At 43.9% G+C, this 26,904-nt stretch overlaps 1 protein-coding gene across 1 annotated transcript; it reads right to left on the reverse strand.

Annotated features, from left to right (window-relative positions):
- Positions 1 to 966: 966 nt before the first annotated feature.
- On the reverse strand, positions 967 to 26,778 carry LOC117424290 (kinesin-like protein KIF19). Its single transcript, XM_034040502.3, has 20 exons — positions 26,156 to 26,778; positions 25,056 to 25,136; positions 11,304 to 11,414; positions 10,962 to 11,049; positions 10,265 to 10,401; positions 8,739 to 8,864; positions 8,287 to 8,481; positions 7,295 to 7,441; positions 6,920 to 7,042; positions 6,621 to 6,762; positions 6,135 to 6,309; positions 5,771 to 5,969; positions 5,237 to 5,507; positions 4,894 to 5,015; positions 4,645 to 4,808; positions 4,422 to 4,527; positions 4,180 to 4,282; positions 3,307 to 3,710; positions 2,764 to 2,926; positions 967 to 2,269 (listed from the first exon to the last, which is right to left on the reverse strand). Exons 1-20 carry the CDS (start codon positions 26,192 to 26,194, stop codon positions 2,133 to 2,135), a joined length of 3,033 nt encoding a protein of 1,010 aa, XP_033896393.3. The 5' UTR covers positions 26,195 to 26,778; the 3' UTR covers positions 967 to 2,132.
- Positions 26,779 to 26,904: the final 126 nt, after the last annotated feature.

Here is a 26,904-nt window from a genome sequence, read left to right on the forward strand (position 1 = left end):
CACCGGGACCTTTGATAGAAAACCGGGACGTCTGGTCACCCTAATCATTGTGATACCTTTGTAATAGTTTTTAAATAGCATGATATTTAATAAGTATATATATATATATATATATATATATATATATATATATATTTTTTTTTTTTTTCTGAGAACCATTTTATTGTATTTATCATGCAATATATTTGTAAACAACATTTTCCTGACCCCAGCAGACATGCAGCTTCACGCTATTAGCAGCTAGTTTTGGGACCATTTCCACACAGACTAGGTTTTTAGTGGTTAGAGCTGAGCAGGGAGGGAGGCAGGGTTGCCTAGCGGTTAGAGTGGAGGGAGGCAGGGTTGCCTAGCGGTTAGAGTGGAGGGAGGCAGGGTTGCCTAGTGGTTTGAGCTGAGGGTCCAGAAAGTAAGGGAAGCAGTGTGGGCAGCGCTGAGATGCTGGGAGAGAATGCACACATTTGCAAATGTACTTCTTAGTACTATAGTAAAATAATGTTTAATGCCCAATTGAAAGGTAATGTTTTTTTATTAGTATTAGTTTTTGTTTTTAATATATTAAATGTTATATAACACTATATTTTCTTGAGAAGTCTCCACCCATCGTTCAAACAGTGCCATTGAGTTTACTGCAGGTAGTTCACACATTCTATCTTCAAGATCATTCATTGTTCCCGATTGTCCTCTTGTTGCTGAAAACACAAATCTGCTTTACTTGTGTGTCATAGTCTTTCATTTTCAACACTGCAGTTCAATGCACATCACAGCACCTGCAAGGCTTCCAGTAACTACAATGACATCTGTCAGACATACTAGGAAGGACAACATTTTTGTCAAAACCCTTTCTTTACAGGGCTGTAGAGTTGAAATGGATGGAATTCAAATGTGTACACAGCAGTGATTCATCATGTATTTGTTACCTTGATTTGAATCTGGCATTTTGCTGTAAAAGACACCTCATTATTTGGGCACTGTAAATGGCTAACAGTTTAATGCCGGCACTGTCAAGAAACATCAAAAAAAAAAATTGTAACATTTTTCGATAATACTTTATAAAAGAAAAAAAAAATTAATACATAATTTACAAAAAAAGCATAAAAAAGACTCAAATATTTAATTACAAAATGTGATGTAGATTAAAAGTTCAGAACGATAAAAAAGCAAACAGTTTCAGAGAGGTTATATATTGTTATAGTTAAGCACTGTCTGTCAGGGGCGAGGAGAAAAAGACAATATCAATATTTTAAAGCCCCCTTTGAACTCGTATTCTTCATAGTGTTCAAGCGAAGGTGACTGGTGATTGCTGATGCAGGCGGGACACTGTGGAACGACAATATCTTCCAACAACCCCTGCTGTCTGCGATAACTTTAGGAGCTCAAACAATAAAATCTTTTTTTTAAGTTTCCTGGTTGGTTTGAAAACATCGCATGACCACCACTCCCCCTGCTGGTAAGAGTGTAGCAACTACAAGTATCCCCCTCCCTTCGTGTCCCCCAGTCCAAGAGACTCTACACTAATCAGGACCCTATTCCTTGTGACAGAGTGGCATGTCATACTGTACTGTGGCACCTACAACTACTAAAACACTGCAAAGTGATTAAACATAGTGTGTACTGTATATATTATGCATATATGGGTTAACTGTTTTTGTTATATGTGCCGATAGCATTTTCCTCGATTTCCTTGTAAAAGCTGCACGTCTCAATGGATTGCATGCACTAGACTCACTAGCAAACAGGTTAACCAGCTGTGTCCAAACTTTTGTTTTCTGGACCTTATTTTTGGTTCCAGATTATGTTAGATTATAAAACACATTCGTTGGATGATTATTGTACCTGTGGCCAGTCAAAAGACAAACACAAACTGTTTCCACTGAAGCAGCCTCGTAGCTCAGATTGAACCTTCATCCTTTGTATTTTTCAATGTGAACAGGTTTGCTTTCCTATTGAATCGCACATCTTGAGTGTTCGGTAACGCTTTGAGCCTGCGTGTAGCCTCAGTCCTGAAAACGCAAACTATTAAATGCACAGGAGGTGGGGGTGGGGTGGGAGCGGTTTGGAGACTCTCGGTGTTTGTTTATAGAGAAATCAAGCTGCATTGTGGGGGCTGCAGGGTGTCAGTCTGTGCTCCCGGTTCAGTGTTTGCGTGCTCCAGTGGTGGTGATGTAGAGGAGGGGCTGCCTCTGTTTCGAAGGGGGCTCTCGTTTCAGGTTCCCGGGTCGGTTCAGGGGGACGCTGGAGGAGGAGGAGTCGGAGGCTGCCGTGGCTGGCCCTGCAACAACAAAAAATAGAGTAAAACCCACTGATTGTTAATATCACGCTCTGCCTATTGTCCATACATTGATATATCCCAGGCACAATGCTTCCTTAAAACATGGGCCCCATTTATAAATGAGGTACAAAAATAGACTGTTTAGTATTTGTTATCATACTATTGCTCTTATGTAATAATTATCACTGATGGTATGGGTATAGATTTATACATGCATGACAGTTTAAGGTATAGATTTGAGAATATGTTTGTATTATATAAGATTGCATGTATGTTATTTAAATCTAATAAAAAAGGATATACTGGGAGTCAATGGGAACAAGCTCCGGATTAAATTACTTTGGTAATTATCACATTTATTGTTGGTAACATCAAGTGCAGTTGCAGCTACCTGACTGATACAGCTTGGATTCTAGTCCCTAAGCGTTTCTAAGCACTTCCAGACTGCAGTATTGAAGAAGGTGCAGGATGGCCGTGGAGCTCTGGTCCCTCACCTGGGTGGTAGCCCTGCTGGGGCAGTCTGACCCTGGAGAGTGGGAGCAGCCCTCTGCCCTGGGGCCGCGGCAGGGGGGCAGGCTGCCCGTTGATGTGGATGCGGGGGTCCGAGGTGCTGTCCAGCGGGCGGAATCGGGGGGCCGTGCTCTTGGAGTTCGGGAGCTGGAGAAAGAGAGGAAGAGAAGGTTTAAAAAGGTTGTTGCCTTACAGGGCCATTATAAAAATATCAGCTTATTAGGCAATAAGATGTTATCAGTATAATTCCTTGAGATCCATTCTTCTCCTACATTATTTTGATCATTCAAAACCTTTGTGCTGCTAAATATAAAAGGAGCATGCCAGTTCAGTTCACAGAGTGACAGCCAACAAGGCCTGCAGTCCACAGAAGCATTAACTATGGAACAATGTAGCACACACAACCCCAAGTATCATATTAAGTTTAAAGCCATTTGAAAACCCAAAACAAGAAAACAAAATTCAAAATCAGTAAGTTATACGCTGAGCGGTATGTTGCTTGGTAGCTTGGAGTGATGGTTACTGACCGCTTGCCCGGAGACTTCAAACGATCTGGACCTCCTCTTCCGTCTCCTGGCCTCGACATCGGGGTCCCTCTGTACTGCCTTCTTGGCTCCGCCCTTGCGCGGGTGTGGGCGTGTCCAGGTGTGTGTAGGCCCCGCCCCATCGGTGGTACTGCTGGACAGGCTGTCTTCGCTGGCTGCATGCTGCATCCCAGGGCTGGGGGGTCTGTCAAACCCAGGGGCCAAGCCTCGCAGGGGGCCCGGGGGGTCCTCGCTCTCCTCCAGCGAGCACAGGGACATGCTGCTCTTCTCTTTGGAGGGGTCCGCAGCGGGGAGCAGCCTCAGGGGGTCTCCCTCCAGCACCTTGGAGCGCCGGCGGGCCGCCTTCACTGCAATGCTCTTTACTCCCGTCATGATCTGATTCCGCTCTGGAGGGGAAGGGGTTAACACACTGTAACTGCAATGAGCATAGCCAACCTCTACAGACAGCTGAACAGACTGCCTGGACAGAACCAGACCCTCCCAGTTCTGCAATGCCAGTGACAGTTACAATGGAGGGCTGAGAAGTGTTTATACTTGTATTGTTTTATATGTTGTTATACAGTAGAACCCCCGTTATGCAAGCTGCAGGGCTATCAGAGGGTCATAGCACAAACATAATCTCCTCTCTTAAAATATGCCTTGCCTTTCTACTTGGTGTAAAATGTAGGGTATTTTATAAACCATAAGTACAAAAAACATACAAGGGCTGAATTACATTGTACATTGCAGTGCGGTCTAATAGAGTAATTACAGTATCTGGATGGGCAGGGCTAGTCAGAGTGCTTCGTCCATACATCTGAAAGGCTACCTTCCACCCACACCCCCTGCTCCCTCCTCCCCATGCTGTCAGCTCACCCTTGCGAGTCAGGTGGGTTTCAGTGAAGTTGTCACTGCTGCTCGGTGAGTTCACGCTGTGGCCGAAATTGCTCAAGCTCATCACATTGCCATGGGCTGCATACTGTGAAAAGCAGGGGGGAAAAAACGCAGAACAATGAGTTTGAGCCAGGGTACATTTTTCCGAAAAGGCATTTTGACATGACTTTGGCGTTTCATCTCAGAGCCACAGTGTGACAGTGAACTGTAAGGAAGAGTCCCACCTCCTGGTTCACCATTCCGTTGAGGTGTATGGGGGGAGGAGTCATGACCGCAGAGTGCTTGAGCCGCCTTGCATGGGGGCTGGTCTTGAAGACCCGGTTACTGTCGCTAGGGAGACAAACGCAACAGGGGTTAGGGAGAAGAAAACCATAACACACAGGAAAGAAGACACCTGAGCTTCCATCCCTGTGACACAATCTGGAGGTACTGAAGACTCTTCCTCACCTCTCCGGCTCAGGGATGATGGGAGGCAAGGTGTGCCGGCGCGCTTTCCCACGGATGCTCCTGGTCTCCGAGCCCATGGTGCGCACACTCTCCTGGTCCGAGTCCATATCCTGAATGGGGTGCTGGCCCTTCTCAGGCAGGTGGATCTTGGGCAGGGAGCTGTCCTGAAAGAGGATGGGCAGTGAGGTTAACAGGGGTGTGGTATTGCTCCATGAACCCTGCTGGTGTATTAAAGGATTTTGGCAGTACCTTGAGTGAGCGGATGGTGAACTTGTCCAGAGCCATGACCCCATCCAGGTTCCTCTCCTCCAGCTCCCTCAGGTACAGCTTATACAGCTCCTGCAACTGGGGAGGCACCAGCAGGTTGTGATCTAAGAGGAAACACACACCAGGTATCAGCTACTGCATTCCACAACACAACACTTTCAATAATGTGTCAATATAATATCACAAGTGTAGTAAGGTAGGTCTGTGTGTATGTGTGTGTGTGTGTGTTTGTGTCAGCGAGTGTGTCTCTGTTGTGCCTGTCTGTGTTTTGTCTGTGTCTCTTTTGGTGTCTGTATGCGTGAGTGAGTGAGCGAGGAGACTGTACCATCGATGAACTGCCTCTGCTGCTGGATGATCTCGTCGCACAGGCTGCGGTGCTGCTCAAAGCGCTGCACCACGTAGTTCTTCTGCCGGATGACGTTGTCCTTGAGCAGCGCGTGGGACTGCATCTCTGCGTTCTCGATCTCCAGCTCGTGCACCTTGCACAGCAGCCTCAGCACCTCCCGCTGCTCCTCCGAGCTCACCCGCTGCGGCAGCATCTCCTCCAGCCGCTGGGCACGCACCCGGATCTCCTGGAACCGCCTCTCCAGCTCCACCTGCAGCACCGGAGGGGAAAAACAGGCAGGACTGAGACTGCAGCAAATCAGGACCTTCCAGAATATTATTGCAGTATACCGTGGTAAAGCAATGCAAAGCAGAGAAGGCAAATCTATAAAGTAAATTAAATGGCAGATTCGATAATCTAGTGACACCCGTTATATCCCTGCTTTATGGTGCTATTTATTCAAACACACATAATGTGCTAGTATTCAGCTTTTTATCTGCCCTGCCCCTGGAAAGCTCTATTGTTCTTATGTACCTTCTGCTTGCGGACCTTCTTTTTCGCAGACATGAGGGCGGCCAGGTTTTCCCTCGCCATGGCAACCTCGTGTGTCTCCATGCCAGTGAACGGTTCCTCGGACGTGTCCGAATCCTTCTCGCTCTCCTCCTTGCTGGAGCTCTCCTTGCGCTGCTCCGCTCGCCACTTCCGGGCCCGTCGCGACCTCTCCTGCTCCCAGCTAAAGCACGGACAGGGAGGGAGGCAAGAGGGAAAGGTTGTTAATGCTTGGGCTATACGGGATACCAGGTGGTCGTTACTTTGGGACTATGTGCATGTGCGAGATCAGAATGCAGTCTGGTTTGTGTTGGGTTCGTTCAGAGGTCAGAGACTGGATTGTACTCACTCTGCGATGGTGAGCAGGTGCTTGGAGGTGTCGATCTGAATCTCCATGTTGTTGTTCTCCAGCTCCATCAGGCTCTTCCGGACCTCCATCTGCTGGTGGAAGGCATCGATGAGCTGCCCACGGAGCCTCTCCATCTCTCGTCGGTCCTGCTTAGTGGAGTGGGCCTGCACCTCCGCTGGGGGTAGAGGGGTAACTTGAACAAACATTTTCAATGCAAGTCCCTTATCGTTTTTCTGTATGCTTCCTTTCCCATTCATTTATCCTGCAACAGTATAGATCCACTCCTTTCCAGTGCAGCAGGTATTAGGAGCCTATCCTGAAGGCACCAAAGTGGGTGTGGGGTTCTAATACCTGACCATGTGACTGTATCCACTGATTGTAGGCTTGGTTGTCACTTCTGTTGCATTTCCACAAACACGCTGAGCCTGGCTCTCTCCACCAAGGTTTCTCTCGCTGGGATTGTGATCGAACGCATTGGCGGCTCACCTTGCACGTTGCGGATGTTGGCCCCGTCATTGACTTGTTCATCGATCTTCTTCTTGAGTCGCTGGATCTCGCTGCGCAGGTCTGAGATGATGTGTGTGTACTGGGCGATGTGATAGGACACGTTCAGCAGGTTCCTCTTCACCTGGGGAATAAGGGCAGACAGCAAGAAATACTTCAACACAGACGCATGACTGCAGATGCCTGAGAAAGGTCTTTTGTTTTAAAGAACATGTCATGGAAGTTCATCGGCGTTATTAAAAAAGGAACGACATGTTAATCTTTTCTATGTAGTTCCTTACCCGTGTCCGGATGCTCTTGGCACGGTCAGCGTACGTCAGCGTGTTCCGTGACTCCTCGAAGGCAGTGGAGGAGGGGCTAATGTGGGCGATCATCACTGTGCGGCTGTTCCCACCCAAAGAATCCTGCCAATCAGAATGGATCTTGTTAGTTTGTCTGACACCGGGGAGATGCAGCTTTGATCTATTACAGATACAGAGTGCATGCCAGAGATTTCAGGTGCATAAAAACACTGAATCAGTCATGTGAGGAATATCCCATTTAAAGACAAATGGGCCAACTATTTGTCTGAACTGTGGAGCTAAACACTGATAAGAACAGTATTGAGTGGTAATGTTGCTTGGTAGCTTGTAGATGCAGTGCAGGCAGGCCGTTACCTTGAGCAGGCGTGTGAGTTTGCTGTCCCTGTAGTTGACATACTTGTTGCCCCCCTTCTCGCTCAGCGCGTTGATGCAGTTCCCCAGCGCCAGCAGGGAGCGGTTGATGTGAGCGCCTTCCTTCAGCCTCTGACCGCGGTTCTGAGTCTAGAGGGAGAGGGGACGGGTTAATGTGGTAACTTACTGCAACCGAAACAAAGAGGGTGAGTAAGCGAGGGTCAGGTATTTACATATAGACTACATAGTGCTCGGTTTCAGGAATCAAGTGTATCTAACATTTTATGTGAATTTTATATTGAGAGGTTTTTTTATACAAAGACTGACCACCAGGGGGTGCTCTTAAACCTCTTCCCTGTCAGCTCATCTGCCATTGGACTCAGATTAAACAACACAGTCCCTCGATGTATCAAGTATCAAACACAGATTAGCAAACAGCTTCCTGACAAACATGCTTAAACTGGACCTACTTTAATATAAGGGAGGTGTTTTTGTCTCTAAGTATTCTTGTAGCACGTCCACATAGCGACCAGTTATGTAGCTCCACAGTCTCACAGGATGGTGCAGTGGTGTGTGTGAGGAGGAAAAGGGGGGGGGGGGTGTCGACGTGCAGGGGTTAAGATGACAGAGGTGCAGTTTGGATTCAGTCAGCACCTTACCGACTCACTATGAACAACAGTGTATACTAGCTCTCTGATATAGGTGTGAAGTAGCCCACTGAGAAACTTGTAATAGTTTTCAGGGAGGTGTGGAATAGTTCTCTGGGTGCTATGGAAGAGCACTCTGGGAGGTGTGGGTTAGTTCTCAGGAAGATGTAGATTTCTCTGGGAGGTGTGGACTACTTTTCTGGGAGGTGTTGAATAGTTCTCTGGGAGGTGTGGACTAGTTCTCTGGGAGGTGTGGACTAGTTCTCTGGGAGGTGTGAACTACTTCTCTGGGAGGTGTTGACTACTTCTCTGGGAGGCGTGGGCTGGTTCTCTGGGAGGCGTGTGTACCTGTGAGGCCCGCTCAGAGCCGGCCAGGTCGATCATGAAGAGCCTCCCGAATCGCACCTCCTGCAGGATGTCCCGACAGCGGCTCTGCTGCCTCACCGCCACCTGTAGCACCGCGTGCGAGCGAGACGACGTCCGATTGGCTGCCGTCGGCTCCTGCGTGCGCTGCTTGTTCCCTTTCATCAGGAGCTGCATGATCTAGAGAGAAAGAGAAAGAGACAGAGTGAGATAGAAGAAGGGAAAGAGAAAGAGTAAAGGGAGGAATGAGTGTGAGAGGGATGGGGAAGAGAGAGAGAGAGACAGAGGGGATAGATAGAGGCTGGGTGAGGGAATGACGGAAGGGGAAAGAGGTAGAGAGTGGGTGCAAGGGAGGGATGCAGGGTGTGATCAGGAATGATGGTTCTGGGTTTAACGGTTTGCTGACAGGCATTGCTTTCAGCTGATAATCTGCTCACCTCCCTGGCATTAATGGTGGAGACTTCGGTGATCCCAGCCACCTGGATGACTCCTTTCGAATCCTCCCGCAGGTCCAGGAACTCAGCGGAGGGGTTCAGCAGGTCTCGGATCATCTCATTGTAGATCTGAAACAGGACTCAGTCCAGTCAGCAATACCCTGAACCACCAGCCTGCCGAAGGAACAAGGCACACAGCAACGGACCCGCAGAGAAGCCAACGTATGCAAAGAACAGTTCTAGTTCACTCTGACCTGACGCAAACCCTCGCTGTAGCCTGGGATGATTCTATTTTTATCTGCTCTTCTTTGCAGGTACATGCTGTGCAGATTAAATCTCCTTGAGAGAAGACAGAGAGCGAGACAGAATGAGTGAGTGAGAGAGAGAAGAAAGGAGAGCAGGAGAGAGAGAGAGAGAGAGAGAGAGAGAGAGTGTGTTCTGAGTGCGAGGAATAGGCATGGATTTGAAAGTGAAAAGCAGCAGGTGTGTCCAAAATGGAGGGCAATAAAACAGCAGTTAAGAGCTTTGGTGCTGCGATTGACTCTCTTCAGCTCCCCCAGGACGGTGCCAAGGAAAAGAATTTGACCAAAGGGGCTCCGACATTGAAATACCAGTGCAGTTAACCTTCAGGGGAAAGGCAGTAAACTGGTACCAATAAAAAGAGACTTTTGTTAGACAGTAATTGAACCAAACTATAAATGTAATGTAACAACACTGTCTGCGATATGAGGCTGCTAACCCCTACTCAGCCCTTCTTACTCTGTTTCTGATATTAATATTTATCAATGGAAGTGCAATGTGACATACTGTCCCAAGGATGCCTTTTAAAAACATTTACAAAGGCTTCTATTAGGTAGCCCCTTGCAATCTCTTCAAACTGGTCTATAGCAAGAGCCAGATGTATTGTGTGAATCAAGATAAGGCTGCTGCCTGATCTCCTCTCTCCAGCTCAAGACATTTACTGGCATGGTTAACTACACTGCCAGCTGGAGTACTGCGGCCCATTTTCAATTAGGGGCGCTGACGTGTGTCACGCCCCATTCTGCTGTGTCAATATTGGACTAGCCCATACAGGCAGGGAGGGAGTCTGACGCCAAGTCATCAAGCCTGACCTTCCCTTTCCCACACGCCCCCCCAGAGATTATCTCCATGTGTACACGCAGCGTGGTTAGCACTCACACACGCACACACTGGAACCCTACATAGAAGACCGGAGAGATAAAATAGGGCTGATAAGGAGCTGGCACAGGTTTATATAGACATGGGCAAGCAAGGATTTACAGTCAATCCCAGCCACTCTGCTGATAACCCCTCACCCTAGGAGTCTTGCTGTTTGTGTCACAGTAACAGTATATACTGTCTGTACAGCGATCCCTTGTTGTTTCACATGCTAATATAAATAGGAAGCCTTGTACATTCAGTAACACTTATAAAAAAGGAGAACAATGGTTGCATATAGCTGGATGGACAGATAGACAGACAGGGACACACACACACACACACACACACACAGACAGGCAGACAGTCACCTCGAGGTAGGACATGGAGACGCTGTACTGCATGTCAACGCTGGTCTCCTCGATGGCCTTGAACAGGTCGTTGAGGGTTTGCACATAGATCCCTGGCTCCCGGTCCGTCCCCAGCATGGTATATGTCTTCCCACAGCCTGCACACAAAGAGGACCCTTACCGCATGATCTTCAATCAGGGCAGCTACAATTGAAATATTCTGTCATTGTTGAAATGATTCAGTACCACAGTGGGACCACATTCATATTTTGAGATACCAATGGCATTTCAGTGAATCAATACGAATTGGTGTAATTCATTGCAGTGTGGCTTCCTGGTTAGAGCTGAGGGATCGGGAGACAAGCAGCGTGGCTGGTCTGAGGATGGTGTTAAATGTCCAGGATTGCCCGGAGGATACAAGCTTGTGGCCTTTGTTTTGCAGAGATGCAAGTACACAGCGGACCTGTCTTATCTGGTTTTCGCCTGTCGCGTTATCACAGATGTGATGATGAATGCCCTGATTAACGCTGCAATAAGATAGTTTCCATGTTTGTTTTATTTGTGTACTTTGCTAAATGTTGCTGTATGTACAGTGCATTCAATTAAATGTGCATTTGCTTTTTAAGGAACAGAAAGCACAGGACGTTGTAAACTGTATTGGTATTAGCCGCTGAAGGAATACTGGTTATCCTGGTGATATGAAATTCAAATACATTACCTGTGGGTCCGTAGGCAAAGACGGTGGCGTTGTACCCTGAGATGAGCCCCTCAATTAACCCTTTGGTGGTCGCTCTGTACACATCTTCCTTGAGTGGGACACAGGGACATTTACATTTCTGCATATCATATATATATATATATATATATATATACACATTGCAATAGTTTTTTTTTAAATGACCATGCAGTTTTATTATACAATTACAAGGCTGTCCACTACCTCTTTACTGCAGACTGTACACTGCAGTAAAGAGGTGCCCACTCTAGTTAGTGTGCAGTTTCTCCAGGCTCTAGCTGCAGTGCAGTGGGAGATCCCGTGCCTGCAGTTCCAGTGGCTCACCTGCGTGGCTGTGTAATCGAACGCCACGTCAAAGAGGTAGGATTTCTCCCGGGAGCGGTTCGCACGCAAGATGTCATCAGGGTCCTCCAAAGGGTCCATGAGAACAACCATCTGAGGGGGGAGAACAGGGTGCGAGGCTCCAGTTAACCAGCATACTGCAGAAGGAAGGCATTAGCCACAGCGTGTGTCTACCTGACTCGGTCAGAGAGCTGAAACGGTTGTGATTTTTTTTTTTTATAGTATAGCACTGTAAGTCAAGTGTTGAAGAATCAAACGGTAGTCTTATGCAACAGATTCTAAACACACTAACATGTATGATCTTTACACTGGTCATGTTTATTTTGGTAATAAAATGGGACTTGCTTGCATCATTTTCCTACGATTTGTCCAGTTCGTAAACATTTGGTTGTGCAATACATAGCAACAGGCCAGCGTTTGTGTGAACTGAAAACCTTGAGATTTTGATCCGAAGCTTCACTGTCATTCGTGTTTTCACTTCCTCATAAACCGTAATAATACATTTGAATTATGGTGCCGATATCCTTTCAGCTCCTTTTAAAAAATAGTAAATAACAATATAAACAACTGTCGTGACAAAGATAACTGTTGCTTAAAAACTGCAATAGGATAGCATTATTAAAAAGTATGTTTTCTATTCCTCTGTAAGACCAACACATTTGCTGAATCTAAAATCCAAAGTTTACACCTTTATAGACACATCTTTTAAAGAAAGGTCAACTAGAAAATCCAAGGAAATGTATTAGTCCAAATTTGCATTAGCTTGTTTCAGACTAACTAAACAACTTAATTGTTTCTAAGAAGTTATATTAATATATATTGAAAGTTTACTTTTGTTGTGCTTATCTTTGTTTTGTGTACGTTTCACCTCTTCTTGGATGTAATGTTCAGCCTCTGACTTGCCGTTTGAACATTAAAATCATTATATATCTGCCTTGCATCCAAACATCCAAGTTTATTATTAAAGCTCAGTAAATCTGGATGACGTGAGATATTTGAGATAATTGAACAAGCCAAAGGTGCAATCCCAGCTTCTCCATCTGACCACACACAAGTTCAATGCCCTGTACTAAACAGCAGCCAAAGGCAATCATTAACGCACACAGTGCAGTTCTCAGGGGTACATTCGTTACGAGTTAGCCTGCCTGTGAATGCGACGGACTGAAATCAATTCACTGGCCCTCAGTTTGCAGCCTGGTTTCACAGAGAGATATACGCTCTGTAAATTACCATCTGGATGAATTGCGTGGGTTACGAAGGCAGTGGCATGGCCTCAGGTCAAGGACATTCACATCTTCAGACAACAGCTCAGACATGACTCAGGATCAAAACTGCTCCTAAGATCTGTCATTTAAGCTCAAGAGGATAAAGCTAGAATCGGATTTAAAAGTCTAAGCCTATTCCTGAAGTGTGCAGGTGCCTAGAATCCAGATCAGTACTTTACAGCTGAACGTGGGAATGGCTATTAAACAGTAAACACTTTTATAGCTAAATTCAGTGAGACTTCAGTGCATACAGTGACGACCTTTACTTTCATGAACAAAAAATGTAAAACCGTTCATCTGAACCTAACTGTATAGCTTTCCTGGGGTAGTGTTGATTGCAGATTCCCTGTGTGCTCTGCCTAAGACAAATAGTGAATCAGCTGCTAGGTATTCTGCACTGAGATACCAGGCAGTGCCTCTGTTTGATGACTCCTTGAGATCTAATAGGACAGGCCAGTTCACTTTGAAGCTGCCTGGTTTAAATTAATGAGAAACGTCCAGACTCTTAAAGAGGCTGACAGTGTGGGCAAATGAAAAGACTTGCCATCAGGGAAACTATAGATATCCAGGAAGGCTTGTTTAAGGGGTTCGGGGAAGCAAACAAAAACTGCAGTACAGTCTCTTGTAAAGATATTTATGGTGCCATAGAGAACAGAGGTTTTCTATTTCCCTGGCCTGCCTTTGCACAAAAGATCCAGGGATGTACAGAGCAATAGGACGCGAGGGATAATGAACTGTGGAACTTAAAACTGTGCGTGTGCCTTTCTAAGGTGGCACAGCATGCTGTTTCTGTCGGATGCAGATTAGTGTCGGAGATGTTTGTGCTTCTTGACTGATCCTTTACCATCTGGCCCTCGGGCTGCTTTGGGTTACTGGGAGGCAGCTGGTGCCAGAAGGATTTTGTATTGCTCATTTTCTTAAGTGCCCTAATGAGCTCTGCACTGTTTTCTGTGTGAAATGGTCCATTAGACTGAGCCATTTTAATGAGTTGATCGAGTCTGCTCACACACGCACAAGGCTGAAATGGGGGAGTGAGGCTTCATCACAATACAACAAACAGCTTGGGCAACCCTGACACTAAAACGTACTTTATTATTTATGTCATACTGTTGATTATTATTGAGATTGTATCCATGGCAATAAGGTCACTTTGCTAAGTGATAGACTCTTCAACTAAACAGTACAGCCCCCCTATAAACACCATGCTTGGGTCCTCTGAGATGTGTGCACCTCCTTCACAGGGGGCTTCCTGTAGAAGAAGAACACTCTTTCCCCGATTAACCAGACAGGAGATTCCCTGACGGCTCCCACATTATAAACTGCGTGCCTGCTTCCATCACAGTATGAATGGAAAAGTACTGAAATCCCACAGAATACACGTGTGACTAGACAAGACGCACCAATGTGTGGTATTTGTAACACAGCAACACACTACACATTCTACATACACGTGTTTCACAAGACTCAATATGGCACATTAGACAAACCGATATCAAAGTTTACGGATTAGTACACCTTAGTAAAAAAACCTAAGACAGTGCACCAGTGACAAAGCAGGGGCTGCTGGGAAGGTACGGACCATCAGCATGTTAACATACCGTGACTGAGGGTGCTAAAAACCCTGGGTTTTGTTTAAAAGCGACATTTGCTTTGTTTGCTCGTTTATTTTGAGTTTAGCTGTTTTGCTTAAAATAAACCGCCTCTAACGCGTGACTCCTGCTTTCTGGGAAACTCTAGTAGCATCCAGCAAGCTCTGCAGGTTAACAGCTGATCCACCCTGGCACTCTGTCAATGTATCCGTGAATTACAAGGCCCATTCAGCCCTCCAGGGAGAAAGGCACAATGGGTGAGTGAAGACAAATTACCAAACTTTCTCCTCAGGTGTTTGTGAGGCTGTTTTTAATTTCCGGCACGGGAAGGCTTTTGCTTCAGTTAGTGGCTTAGATAGGTGCAATCAGATCTCGTTACTAATTTCTATAAAGAATAAATTAGCAGGCAGAAGCTGAGATGTGGTTTATTAAAGTGAAGGGAGATTTATGCGCTGCAGCGAAGGAGCAAGCAGAAAATGAAAAGCAATTTCCTGGTGCCTGGCTCCCATAAATAGCTGCCCATTTTCATTTTAATTAAAGCTTTGTACCACAGTGATACCAGATACTGTGTTTTTTTTTTTTTTTTCATTAAAATATTTTATTTATACATCATTACCTTGAATCCAATGTGGCATATATTATATTGGTAACACTAAAATAAGGGGAATGTTATGAAGACATGAAAAGCATGAGTTCATGACATACTTTCCTATTGAAATCAGTAGGAGATCATGTCTTAGTTACATTGGAATTACATTCACTTATTTTAAAGTGTCACCATTATATTTGTATGAGGATATAATTACATTAAAACACTTGTTTTGTTTCTTTTTATGTGTGCTTGGGAACGGTTACACAATGTGGGTAAACACAGTGAAAAGTGGCATTGAAGGGTTGTTGAACTGCTCAAGTTCAGAACGTGCAAGCAAAAAAAGAAAGCGCCAAGTCAGGACCTCTGTTTCCGATATTGATTCGATGCTGTCACAAAACAAAATGCAAGTGCTTTATTTCATTTTATTGGATCCAGGCATTATAGAATAGAGCACTGCTTTTTAAAATGATGCACAGAATCTGTCGATGAGGGATTTGTGTTTCTGTCTGTTACAAACTAAAATGTAAACATGTTCATGGCGTTGTTAAAATAACAGGACCAGCTGTATAAAAATGGGATGTAGAAACAGCCACGTCAAACAAGACATAATTGAGACTCCCCCCCACCCCCCCCTTCCCCCTCGCGTTGGATACTTGCATGTGATGCATTGAACTGATGCCATTAATAATTTGATAATGTAGCCCCTGATGCAATGGTACAGTTATGTACTGTTTGACAAATATTGCCATTTCAGGTCTCTCCGTTTGCTTTTATTAGCTTCGCTATAGCAATAACACATTATACAAGTATACACACAGTCCAGGACAATGCAGTCCACAAGGCACATCCAGTGTGGTTAGGTTTACCCCCAGACACCGGCAACACACTTCACTTTATCAGGCTCTGTGTTTTTACCAGGCAGCCTGTGGCCAGGATCTCACCTCAGGGAGCGAGGGACTGGAGCGCCTCAGTGGCTGCGTTTAATATCCCAGCTTACAAAGGTTAATATAAGAATTATCCTTCATAGTGGATGCACTAATGAGCTCGATGCTCTGGAGTGGAGAGGGGATCACAGTGACATCATTATCTGAAAACCCTTACTAAGATACATTCAGGGTATACCATGCCTCTCCTTGCTTTGCCATGATATACTTCACTCTGCTGCACACTACCGGTACTTTTATAATGGACAGCACTTTTGTACTTTCATTTTTAATTCACTTAATAAATAGAAGGGAAGCAGTGTGGCCTACTGGCTAGAGGCGAGGGACTGGGAGGGGAGAAATGTGGCCTAGTGGTTTGAGCCGAGGGACTGGGAAGGAGGCAATGTGGCCTAGTGGTTGGAGCTAAGGGACTGGGAGTGAGGTAGTGTGGCCTAGTGGTTAGAGCTGAGGGACTGGGAGGGAGGTAGTGTGGCCTAGTGGTTAGATCTAAAGCAGTGTAGCAAATAAGAAATGAGGTCTGACTGTAAACAGCTTGTCATGCTCTTATCAGGGATCAGAACAATCAGACGATTGCAGACTGATAAACTGCAAAACAAGTGACTACTAGATAAAGCAGATACAGATTAAGAAATTCACACATTGTAGAATGACAGACCACAACAAAGGCTGACACATGAGAAAAACTGGAACACAAAAAGCAACGAGAACAGTCCTGTCCCAGTATCTGTGTCGCTGGCAGGCTGTGTAGGCTGGTCACTTGATACAAGGTGTTTCTGCTTTCGTTTCGTTTTATTTCTCTGCTGACTTTAATCCATGCCCCGCTGAGTAGAGCAGCTGCCATAGCAACAGTTCCTCCTTGCAGAAGTGATAGGGTCACCTGTTGCCATTAAGTTAATAAATGTCAGACTCTGTGCTCCTTCAGCCATCTGGTAGAGGAAAAGACACCTTGAAACCTTTGTCTAATGGACTAGAGTTTCTTTAGTTTAACCCATCTGATAGGGAGCTCTGTTTTAGGAAGACTGTAACTGAATAGGTAAGGAGGTGAGAGGCTGTGGGAAAGATCTCCAGCTGTCTCTCCAGTCAGTCAGTCAGTTGGCCAGCTGCGTGTGCTGCAGTACATGGCAAGGTGATGTGACAAAGCGCTGTACAGATTCGAGTATCTCTTTTCAGAGACATCCATCAGCCCATTTTAAAGCGTACCTGATACACGGTGCTTAGCTGCAGTGTTGTTCTCTTTTACATGCTTTGTTTTCTCAGCTATAAAACCGGTCTACAGCACCTGCTGTATAAACAGATCAAGGGGGCACTCGACTATTGAAGACAAATCATTCCAGGTTTCAATGCTCTTACCTCCGAGCCTGAGCTCAGCCAACACAGCATGAGTATAGGGGGCAACTGTGCAGGGGGCTAAACTGAGGTCATGCTTGCTCTGTGGAATTATAGATCCCATGGCACTTCTTGGAAGACATACAGGGTATTATCCCCAGTGTCCTTACTCAAGGAAAAAGGGTCTACATGGTGAGAATTGTGCCTAAGAGTGATGGCCAAAAATTAAATATTTACCTTGAAAGTTGTTTAACATTTAAAGGAAATGCAACAGGGTACATTTACAGAGATGAACGTGGCTGTTGTCACAGTCTTACTGTTTAATATCATGCCAATGGAGGCCTAGTTGAAGACTGGAGTTGGGGTGTGCCGAAACTTGTATTTTACGAGTATTATTATTTATTATTATTATTATTATTATTTATTTCTTAGCAGACGCCCTTATCCAGGGCGACTTACAGTCGTAAGCAAAAATACATTTCAAGAGTCCCAGTTTTGTGAAACCAAGAAGCCTGAGGTGTGTTCAGTAGCTAGCGTGCGCCAGAGCTTTACGTGACGTTTGCTTGTGTTAGGGTTATTGAAAGGTCACATTTATTCTGCATTTGCTAGTTTTGCTACATATTTTCAATGCCAGTTGAGAGCTTTGGTATTGCAGTAAAAATGTCAGTGCCCCAAATGAGAGGAAGCTCCATGGTAGTTAATTGCCATTGATTGGTACTCAATTGTACAGGTGAGAGAAAGGCAGCTTTTACTGTTGAAATCAACACCTTACTAAACTGTGTTTTGATGTATTCAATATCTGCTGAAACACATCCTCCTGCTCACAGTGGGTCCTACCTGCTTCTTAAATAAAGCCCTTGCGTGTGTACAGAGAATATAAACCACTGTTTCTTTGATTACAGGACAAAGCCTCTTGGCTAGTCGTGTTCCAGCCCCTTGTCTAAACACTGAGCTGCACTGGGCTATGCACAGACCCCTGACCCATGTGTGCGCACTGTTTGACATTGCAAATGCCAACCTTACTATGTCTCCAGCACCCAACAGGTCTCAACACGTCCTGAGGTCCTTCAGTGGACTACAGCTGCACCTAAACAAGCAGCAATGGCTCTAATCCAACCCCTGTTTATCAGCTATGATCTATATCGGTGCAAGTTTATAGAGCATCAATCACCGCAATAGAGTGCTGGAGTTTAAGAGGGCATCAGTACTGTAAGAGTACAGCCCTCAGTTATTATAAATCAAGGGAAACCAGTCAGTCAATCACAGAGATGTAGCACCTGTAATGTTGTTGATACTGTTGTCACACAAATCTTATTCCTTTATACAAGACAAGCATTTTACCACAATGTGATCTACCATGCTTTTGATTTGATTTGTCTATTGAACAGGTGAAACTCTTCTTGGTGAGCAGGTCAGTGTTTCTGTTTTCTTCTCATCAGCTGGCCATTGATTTATGACAAATAAATCTGCATAAGAGAATTGAAAACACTGTGATAACAACAGTAAATAAATAAAACAGGCAATCCAGGTATTGTGTGCCTTGCTGTCATTTTAGACTTTTGAAATCAAGATTGCTTTATCACAAGAGATAACTCCGGAGAGCAACATTAATTTTCTTTACAAATGAGGAAATAAATAAATAAATACATAAATGACAGGTTTGAGAACTCAGAAACAAGCTCAAGGAAGCCAGTGTAGTTGACAACGATCCTGCTTCATCGAAGACAGATTAAACTCAGGTTTACAAAAGAGCCCAGCATCACACAGGGCTGCCTGACTCGCAAAAGGGACAGGCGAACAACCTCAAGGGTTGAAGGTCAATGAAGTTATCATGGTCACCATGTAGAATGGGACAGACAGACAAACAGACCCTAATCATGGTAAATCACAGAATAATATGGTAAAGAATGAATATATTTAGTTTCAAATTGAACATGATCTTGGCACACTACAGTGACCGTTGGGATAATACCGTGCAGTAGATTCTGTTAGCTGCACGTCTCTTATTCATGCTATGTAAGTTGCACTGTGTAGTTTTCTATCACTGACTGTGACAGGAGCTGTTGAAGCCCTGTGAGTGCCCCCTGTCTCAGGATTATATAATGGGTATTAAGTGGCTGGCTGGTTCTGTGATGGAGAGCTCTAATCTCAATTACACCAGCGTGCTTCTCTGAAACACAGGCATAAAGACACAGGCTCTCGCATGGGACCTGACAATGGAGCAGGGAGAATAATGCACCGCATTGAATTCTATTGAAAACCTGTAGGCTCTGTATTCTGTTAAAGAAATCAGTCACATGTTAAAATACAGTCTGGGCTCGATCTTCAATTCATAGGTCAATGAACATGGTCAGTGCATACATAATTACACGTGTATATGTTATGAAGAGATGTTATGAACAATGTTAAGAGCTGTTGCCTCATAGATAACATTATTTTGACACACCAATGCTGACACAGTGGAATGGTCCATTGCTGTGCCATGGTATGGTGTCAGTTCTAATGTGCTGCTCTACCAGGACCACTATACAATATTTGTTCCAAATCTATTGTTTTTTTCAACGATGATAATGCTAGGGTTTGCAAGTGTTTCTTCAGGGGTAATACACATGCTCTATTACTAGTTTTCAAAACAGATCTGTAAGGTACAGATATGTACAGAAACATGACTCATTACAACAGTCACACATGGCTGTATGCACTGTTCTGTCTGCACTGCACATCATTTTGTTTGGCCCTGGACCCACAGTTCACTACCGGTTTGCACTTTAGGGCAGCTGTCTCCTACTAGACTGCTCAAGGGGGGTCAACGGCACGGATTAACTAAGAAAGCAGAGTCTTTCCTTGCAGGAATCAAAATAACAATCTCTTTGCATAACAGTTTAAGCCAAGCCATGCTTTTCCATGAGCTTATTTAGATTTTGACCTTTACAGTTTGGATAAAGCCTGGTATGCCTCGTAATGCAGTGCACTAAGCAAGTCTTAATGAAATCTCTTTGAGGGAGGCTGGTAGCTGATCCACTTCGACCAGGTGTACTGCAGTAATAGCCCCCAGCAGCAATGGGCAGACTGCCCTGTAAACATGGGCTACAACTGAGGCAGATCGAAGTGCAGCAAAGCATAGTGTATGCATGGTAAAGCACAAGGAATTAAAGCGTGGTAAATGCATTGTATAGTAACTGGAAAAATGAACTTTTCCTGCGTTAATAGTTTTACAGTTAAAATACATTTTAATATTCAATCAAGAAAGTAAAATGACCTTAAAGATTTTGTGTAAAGATATATTTGAGATAATTATAGGATTTATTTGTCCATTTAGAGACGAAGAGATGTCTGGGGACATGCAACTAGGGAAAAAGAAAAGGACTAAGGGATAGGGTTAAGCCAGAGCCCAGATCCTGACTCAGAGTGAATGTGATTGCATTCAGAATTCAATTGAAACATTCCCTAGATGTCAGCATCCTTCACACAATATAGAGGTAATGACTGCGGTCTCCAGGTGCACAAAATCTGGTCTCCAGGTTCACAGACCAATGCGATGTCGATCTGCTGTGCCAATAAGAGACTGCGTCTATTTGCAGATTAGACAGACATGGCTTTATAACTCTCAACTGAAGTTTACAACCAGTTCATTACCATGTAAAGCCAATTAACCCAAATTAGCTCCAACATGGCAGCACTTTTTTTTTTTTCAGCTGGAAAGAAATCGATGGAAGTCTTTTTTCGAATGCAAACTGATAAAAAGCTGAAACGTTGAACCAAAGCTGAGTGGTGACACTAGCTGTCTCTCTTGCTCGCCGGCACATGGAAGGGGATTTGCAAAGTCACCCTGCTCCTCAAACCGGTTCTCCCCCCTCGAGGAGGCCTCTCTAAATAAAGCCTTTGTCTTCCTGGCCCAGATATTTTAGGATCTCTGTCGTCACAAGCTGCGTTGGTTACATTCTTTTTTCCAAATTTGTATCTTTTGTATCGGCCACCTGTTTCACAAAGAAAGCCTTGTGTATGAGCTGGGCGAGGCCTCAGTACCTGTGGCAGCAGCATGCGAGCGAGTCCGAGGGAGAGGACAAACTCTACGAAAACAATCCTCCTGTACCCACAATATTACAACAATGTGTGGGGTTGTAATCATGTCTTAGCCATGAACCGCAGACCAACCATGGACTTCCCTCTATGTCCCTCTTTTGTCTTTCAATGGTTTGTGTTCATGGTTATTGTATATGGTAAATACCAATGTCATAAATAAATAAAAATAAATAAACAAATAAAATAAATAAGAACAATATTCCACTTGTGACTACATAAGTCCCCCAGACCCCTCGTCCCCCATCCCCAGTTACACACAGCTGATGTTTCAGCACTAAAGCTAAACAATGACCCTGACCTTGTCGCTGTGTTGCCATGGAGACGAGGCCTACACATAAACCATTCCACTGTCAACATGACATTGCAGCCCGGCCCGCTCACTCTTTATAGACTCAGAAACAACAGGGGCAACATCCTGCTACCCCGTCACACTGTCAGCAGCACACTGCACAGACTCTCGACCACAAACTACGACCCTGAGTGAGGGGTCCCTAATACCTTTGACCCTACAGTCCAAGTGAAAGGCTTATACTTGGCCCAACCTGTGTTTCTGTGTTTATTACTTCCCCTGCCCCCTCCCCCCATCAACAAAACCTACTTATTCCCTGTCAAATTAACTGTTGTTTTTGTTTTCATAATCCACAGTTTTTGATGGCTCAGTATTATTAGATTTTCAGATGTACAGTTTTGCTAAAATTACATTTTTACATTTGTTTGTAGCCAGTTAGCTAGGCACAGAGACTCAGTAAGTGAAAAACTGTAGTATTGGCACAAAGTCGTCAAAAATCTCAATGCAGCTACTAGCCTGGTATGCCTTCAGAAAGGGGAGGTGAGCCAGTATACAGCTCTTCTATACGTTGCCTCAGAGCCTCGGAAAATCCCGCTGTCTCTTGTGTGTGTCTCATACTGTGATTCTAGAACATGTATTACAAGAGGACTGGGCTAAACAGAGTTGCTTTATTTATTAAGACCTGGAAACCCAACACCCAACACACCTTCCCAAGAAATGCATGATGCAAGTGCCATTTCAGTTATTAATCACCTTTTGAATGGAATGTGTCAATCATTTTGAAACATTAATATGCGACATGGGGATTACCAGACAGCTAATTGAGTGTGACAACAAGCAAGTGTCCCGAATGCGAGGGCATTACACGAAAGACAAGGTCACCCCAACAGCAGGTAACGTGTAGGTTCTGTATTAATGCTTTTATGAAACAAAACTGTGAAAACTTTACAGTGACACGATTATAAGTGAAAGCTTTGAAATTCGAAATCCCATTTACATTAGAAAATACAAAATGTGGGCTAATGACCCGAATGGCTGAGACAAACCATGATCCAAAGGTGAACACTAACTGTATCACACAATGAAAAAGTAAAACTAACACTCATTAACTGGGTAATTAAACTGAACATTAACGAAATAATAAAGCAAATGAATAACTGAATGAATCTAGTGTCTGATGTTTAGCAGCAGCAGTAAACCAAGATAAAACTTGGGCACATCTAATAGTCCCTGTGATTATGATGTAATTATCTGGTTTGAATGAAGACATCCCTAGAAGGTCTATGACCAACAGCATACAACTGTATTGAGCACATTGTTCAGGGAGAGTGATACGTTTTCTATCTGTAGTGATACTGTTCTGGATATCTTACCTTCCAGGTGAGGGACTGTCTGCTCCAGTAGCCTGCTCTAAAAGCCTACAGAACCCCACCCCAGAACACACACACTACCCCTTCAGCACCATATGGAGATTGACATAGATTACACAACTAGTTTAGGAGCCCTTTCATTAGAGGAACAATTGAGCACTAAAATATTTTGAATACCCGATGAGCAAAGACCGAGAGAGGGGTAAAACTGACAGTATTGCTTCAGTCTCAAAGCTTTTTTTTTGCTTTTTTTTTTTTTTTTTTAACTCAGTACATCCTAAATCCTGCCTGCATGTTGACAGTGCAATAACAGCCTCAAGACACTCTCTGCATTTGGTTTACATTCAGTTGACATGATGTAAGCGGAGAGGATTAATTGCTCGGATGTTTCCCCTGGGGAGTCTCGACTACACCCAGTAACCCTTTCACTGCCAGCAACATCCCCACCCCACACCTTTTGCTAATCAGCAGAACTTGGACCTCAAAGGCACACTCCTGGGCGACACTAGTCTGTTCATTTTAAGCCAATTTAAGACAACGAGTCTCTGGTTGTCAACAGGAATGGGCAAAATAGTCAAGGAAACTATTTAAATAGAAAATAGAGGTCTGCAAATCTACTTAAAATACAAATAGAAAATAGGCTGCCAATAATGTATTTTAAATAGAAAATAGTAATTATAAAAAAAAAACTTACAAAATCGGTTTTCAATTCAAAAAAGTATTTGAAATAGAAATAGTCTCTGAAAATTCTATTTAAAATAAAAAATAGATATTTTAAAATAGATATTTTGTAAATAGGGGAATATTGTTGTGCTCATCCCTGGTTGACAACAATGTTAATTAGAATGGTTTGCTGCTTCAGTGTACAGTGGTTTAACTGCAGGTTCCAGGCAGGGGTAAGAAGCAGATAACCCTGTAGACCCACAGCCTGTATATAACAGAGGGATCAATGCTAGAGCATACTGTAGTTATAGCTTGATTTCTACCCATCAAATATTTGTAGGTCTTGCAGACCTTATAGTTTAAGGATGATCTATAAAAAACTGCATTACAAGGAAGTATAATTAAAATGTTCTTTTGTTTTGCATGTTACAGTAAGAACATTTTCTCCTGGTGGTGTGTATGTGTTAAAAAATAAAAATAAATCAGGTGCAATCTTCAAATAGTTCACAAATGCTGATTTTCTAGCTGAACCGGTTTTGGAAGATGCATACTAAGATGTTTTCCAAATTGTTCATACGTAAGTGTGACAACAATGCAAGCTGCAGTGGATTCTGGGACTAAGGAGAACAGTGGCCTTCACCACATAACGATCCTCATCAGTCTCATGTCACCGAACCTGTTAGCTCTTCTGTAACCAAGAAAGCGGGAGCATCTAAGAGCTCTGATCATAATAGGAGCTTTCATAAGCACACGAGTACAGTGAATTATATACACTATAGAGAGCGCAGTAGTGTGGATCTGAGAGCCAGCAAACTATATACAGTATAGAGAACTCAGTACTGGGGATCTGAGAGCCAGCAAATTACATACAGTATAGAATAAATAACTTGGCACTGGGGATCAGAGAGCCAGCACATTCGCTATGGTGAACTGTAGTATAGAGAATGCAGTACTGGGGATCAGAGAGCCAACACATTCAATATGGTGAACTGTAGTATAGAGAACGCAGTACTGGGGATCTGAGAGCCAGCACATTCGCTATGGTGAACTGTAGTATAGAGAACGCAGTACTGGGGATCAGAGAGCCAGCACATTCAATATGGTGAACTGTAGTATAGAGAACGCAGTACTGGGGATCTGAGAGCCAGCACATTCGCTATGGTGAACTGTAGTATAGAGAACGCAGTACTGGGGATCAGAGAGCCAGCACATTCGCTATGGTGAACTGTAGTATAGAGAACGCAGTACTGGGGATCTGAGAGCCAGCACATTCGCTATGGTGAACTGTAGTACAGAGACGTCAGTACTGGGGATCAGAGAGCCAGCACATTCGCTATGGTGAACTGTAGTATAGAGAACGCAGTACTGGGGATCAGAGAACCAGCACATTCAATATGGTGAACTGTAGTATAGAGAACGCAGTACTGGGGATCTGAGAGCCAGCACATTCGCTATGGTGAACTGTAGTATAGAGAACGCAGTACTGGGGATCTGAGAGCCAGCAGGTTCAATATGGTGAACTGTAGTATAGAGAACGCAGTACTGGGGATCAGAGAGCCAGCAGGTTCAGTGAGTTCTCAGCAGTGGTATAGAAGGGGTTATTGGTCTCTTACCTGGTTGTCCACCTTGTGAGCCACTATAGAGGCCGATTCTTCTTTCTCCATCTCACTCAAGGGCCGGATTCGCAGGGCCACCTGGGCACACAGACAGGGCACATGGTTTGTGAGTTGTGCAAATACTAACAGTTAGAAATAGGGTTGAGCAACTCTTCTGGATGCCAGATAGCTGAGGATAGAGTAATAAAACTATTGCTCATTATTAGCATGACAGTGCTGGGCTGACAGTATTAACACGAGGAGGCTGTGTGGTCCAGTGGTTAAAGAACCAGGCTTGTAACCAGGAGGTCCCCGGTTCAAATCCCACCTCAGCCACTGACTCATTGTGTGACCCTGAGCAAGTCACTTAACCTCCTTGTGCTCTGTCTTTCGGGTGAGACGTAATTGTAAGTGACTCTGCAGCTGATGCATAGTTCACACACTCTAATCTCTGTAAGTTGCCTTGGATAAAGGCATCTGCTAAATAAACTAATAATAATAATAATTGACGATCAAATCTGAAATCAGTGGCTGGAAGTTTTCTGACATGACTAGCTGTCTATTAAGATGATTTTTCGTTCAAAAACTGTTTAACTTGAAAATTTAAAGCAAAATGTTTATATACTGTACTGTTTTCAAGTGTGCCCTTAAGTTATTATTATTATTATTACTACTACTACTACTACTACTACTAATAATAATAATAATAATAATAATAATAATAATAATAATAATAACAACTTTAATAAATATTCAATGCATATATGTACTATATAGGTACATTTTGTATTTAATTCAGGGGTTATAGTCTTGACATTTTAATTGATGAATAAGTGCACGTGGCAATCGATTAATGAATGAATCACTGATCATTCTATATTATATTGAATTCTAAGAATTAGTCTACTTCAAAACATTTAGTAATAAAAAAATAAAACATTTTGATTAAAACGAGACTTTGAAATGCAGGCACAAGGGCAAAAAGACTTGCATAAATGCATTCATTATTTTTAATTGATTTAAGGTTCTGACTTTCTTGTTTTTATTTACTGTAAACAATGAAAAAAAAACTATTTAAATCATATGTGACTACTAGGCTACTATGATGATCAACTTACAGTGAGCTGCTGGTCTTTGGAGTCCCCGGTCTCCTTCATCGTTGGATCAGTAAAGCTGGCTTGTAATATTTCAACTGCCCGGATCGATGTTAAAACAATGGTGCTTCGTTGATAAGAGGAGACACCTGCATTGTTCAGCCCCAGGTAGGTTCAATAGGCAACAGAGCTTGCGATCACGGGTCCCCCTCCTTGTCAATTTCACGTAGGACCAAGAATAGAATACCCTTAATTAAGGCAACACCTGTCTGGTCGCTAGAACGCAATGCTACCCCACTATCAAGACACTTCAGCTGATTAAAATGACGTCAAGAAGACGAGCAATCCTTAATTCAATAATTAATCGATTGATTTAGTTATATTATTCACGACTGCTTGATCCGACACTGTAATTCAAGCTCAGCACCGTGCAGTAGGTGTTCTATAATGTGCATGGTTGTGATGTGTCAGGTTTATTCGTGTTGCTTCTCCCCTATGCTGTAAACAAGGGAGACAGGAAAACTGAGCAACCGGTCTGATCAGCAGCTTGTCTGAACTATTCACTCTCTCCCCCTCCTTCTGTCGGTTCTATGTTGTTCCCTGTGTCCCCTTAGAGATCAGTACTAGAGTGTACACACCATACCATTATTCCCTCCCTGGCATTCAACAACACTATAACGATCGTAGTTATTGTACCAGCCACCCTTGAGCCTCAAGTTTACGCCCTCTGCAGGCGGTTGAGATCAACTTCACCTTTTCTTATCATTATTAGT

The sequence above is a fragment of the Acipenser ruthenus genome, chromosome 19, assembly GCF_902713425.1.
Source record: "Acipenser ruthenus chromosome 19, fAciRut3.2 maternal haplotype, whole genome shotgun sequence".
In the NCBI taxonomy this organism is placed as follows: Eukaryota; Metazoa; Chordata; class Actinopteri; order Acipenseriformes; family Acipenseridae; genus Acipenser; species Acipenser ruthenus.

Bases quoted from the DNA above. Each gene is read 5' to 3' on its own strand.
- LOC117424290 (XM_034040502.3), bottom strand. From the start codon at position 26,194: ATGAAGGAGACCGGGGACTCCAAAGACCAGCAGCTCACT. The intron at 7,043-7,294 runs GTAACGGCCTGC...TCTGATTGGCAG, and splicing joins AACTCACACGCCTGCTCAAG to GATTCTTTGGGTGGGAACAG. The intron at 4,809-4,893 runs GTACTGCCAAAA...ATCCTCTTTCAG, and splicing joins TCACCATCCGCTCACTCAAG to GACAGCTCCCTGCCCAAGAT.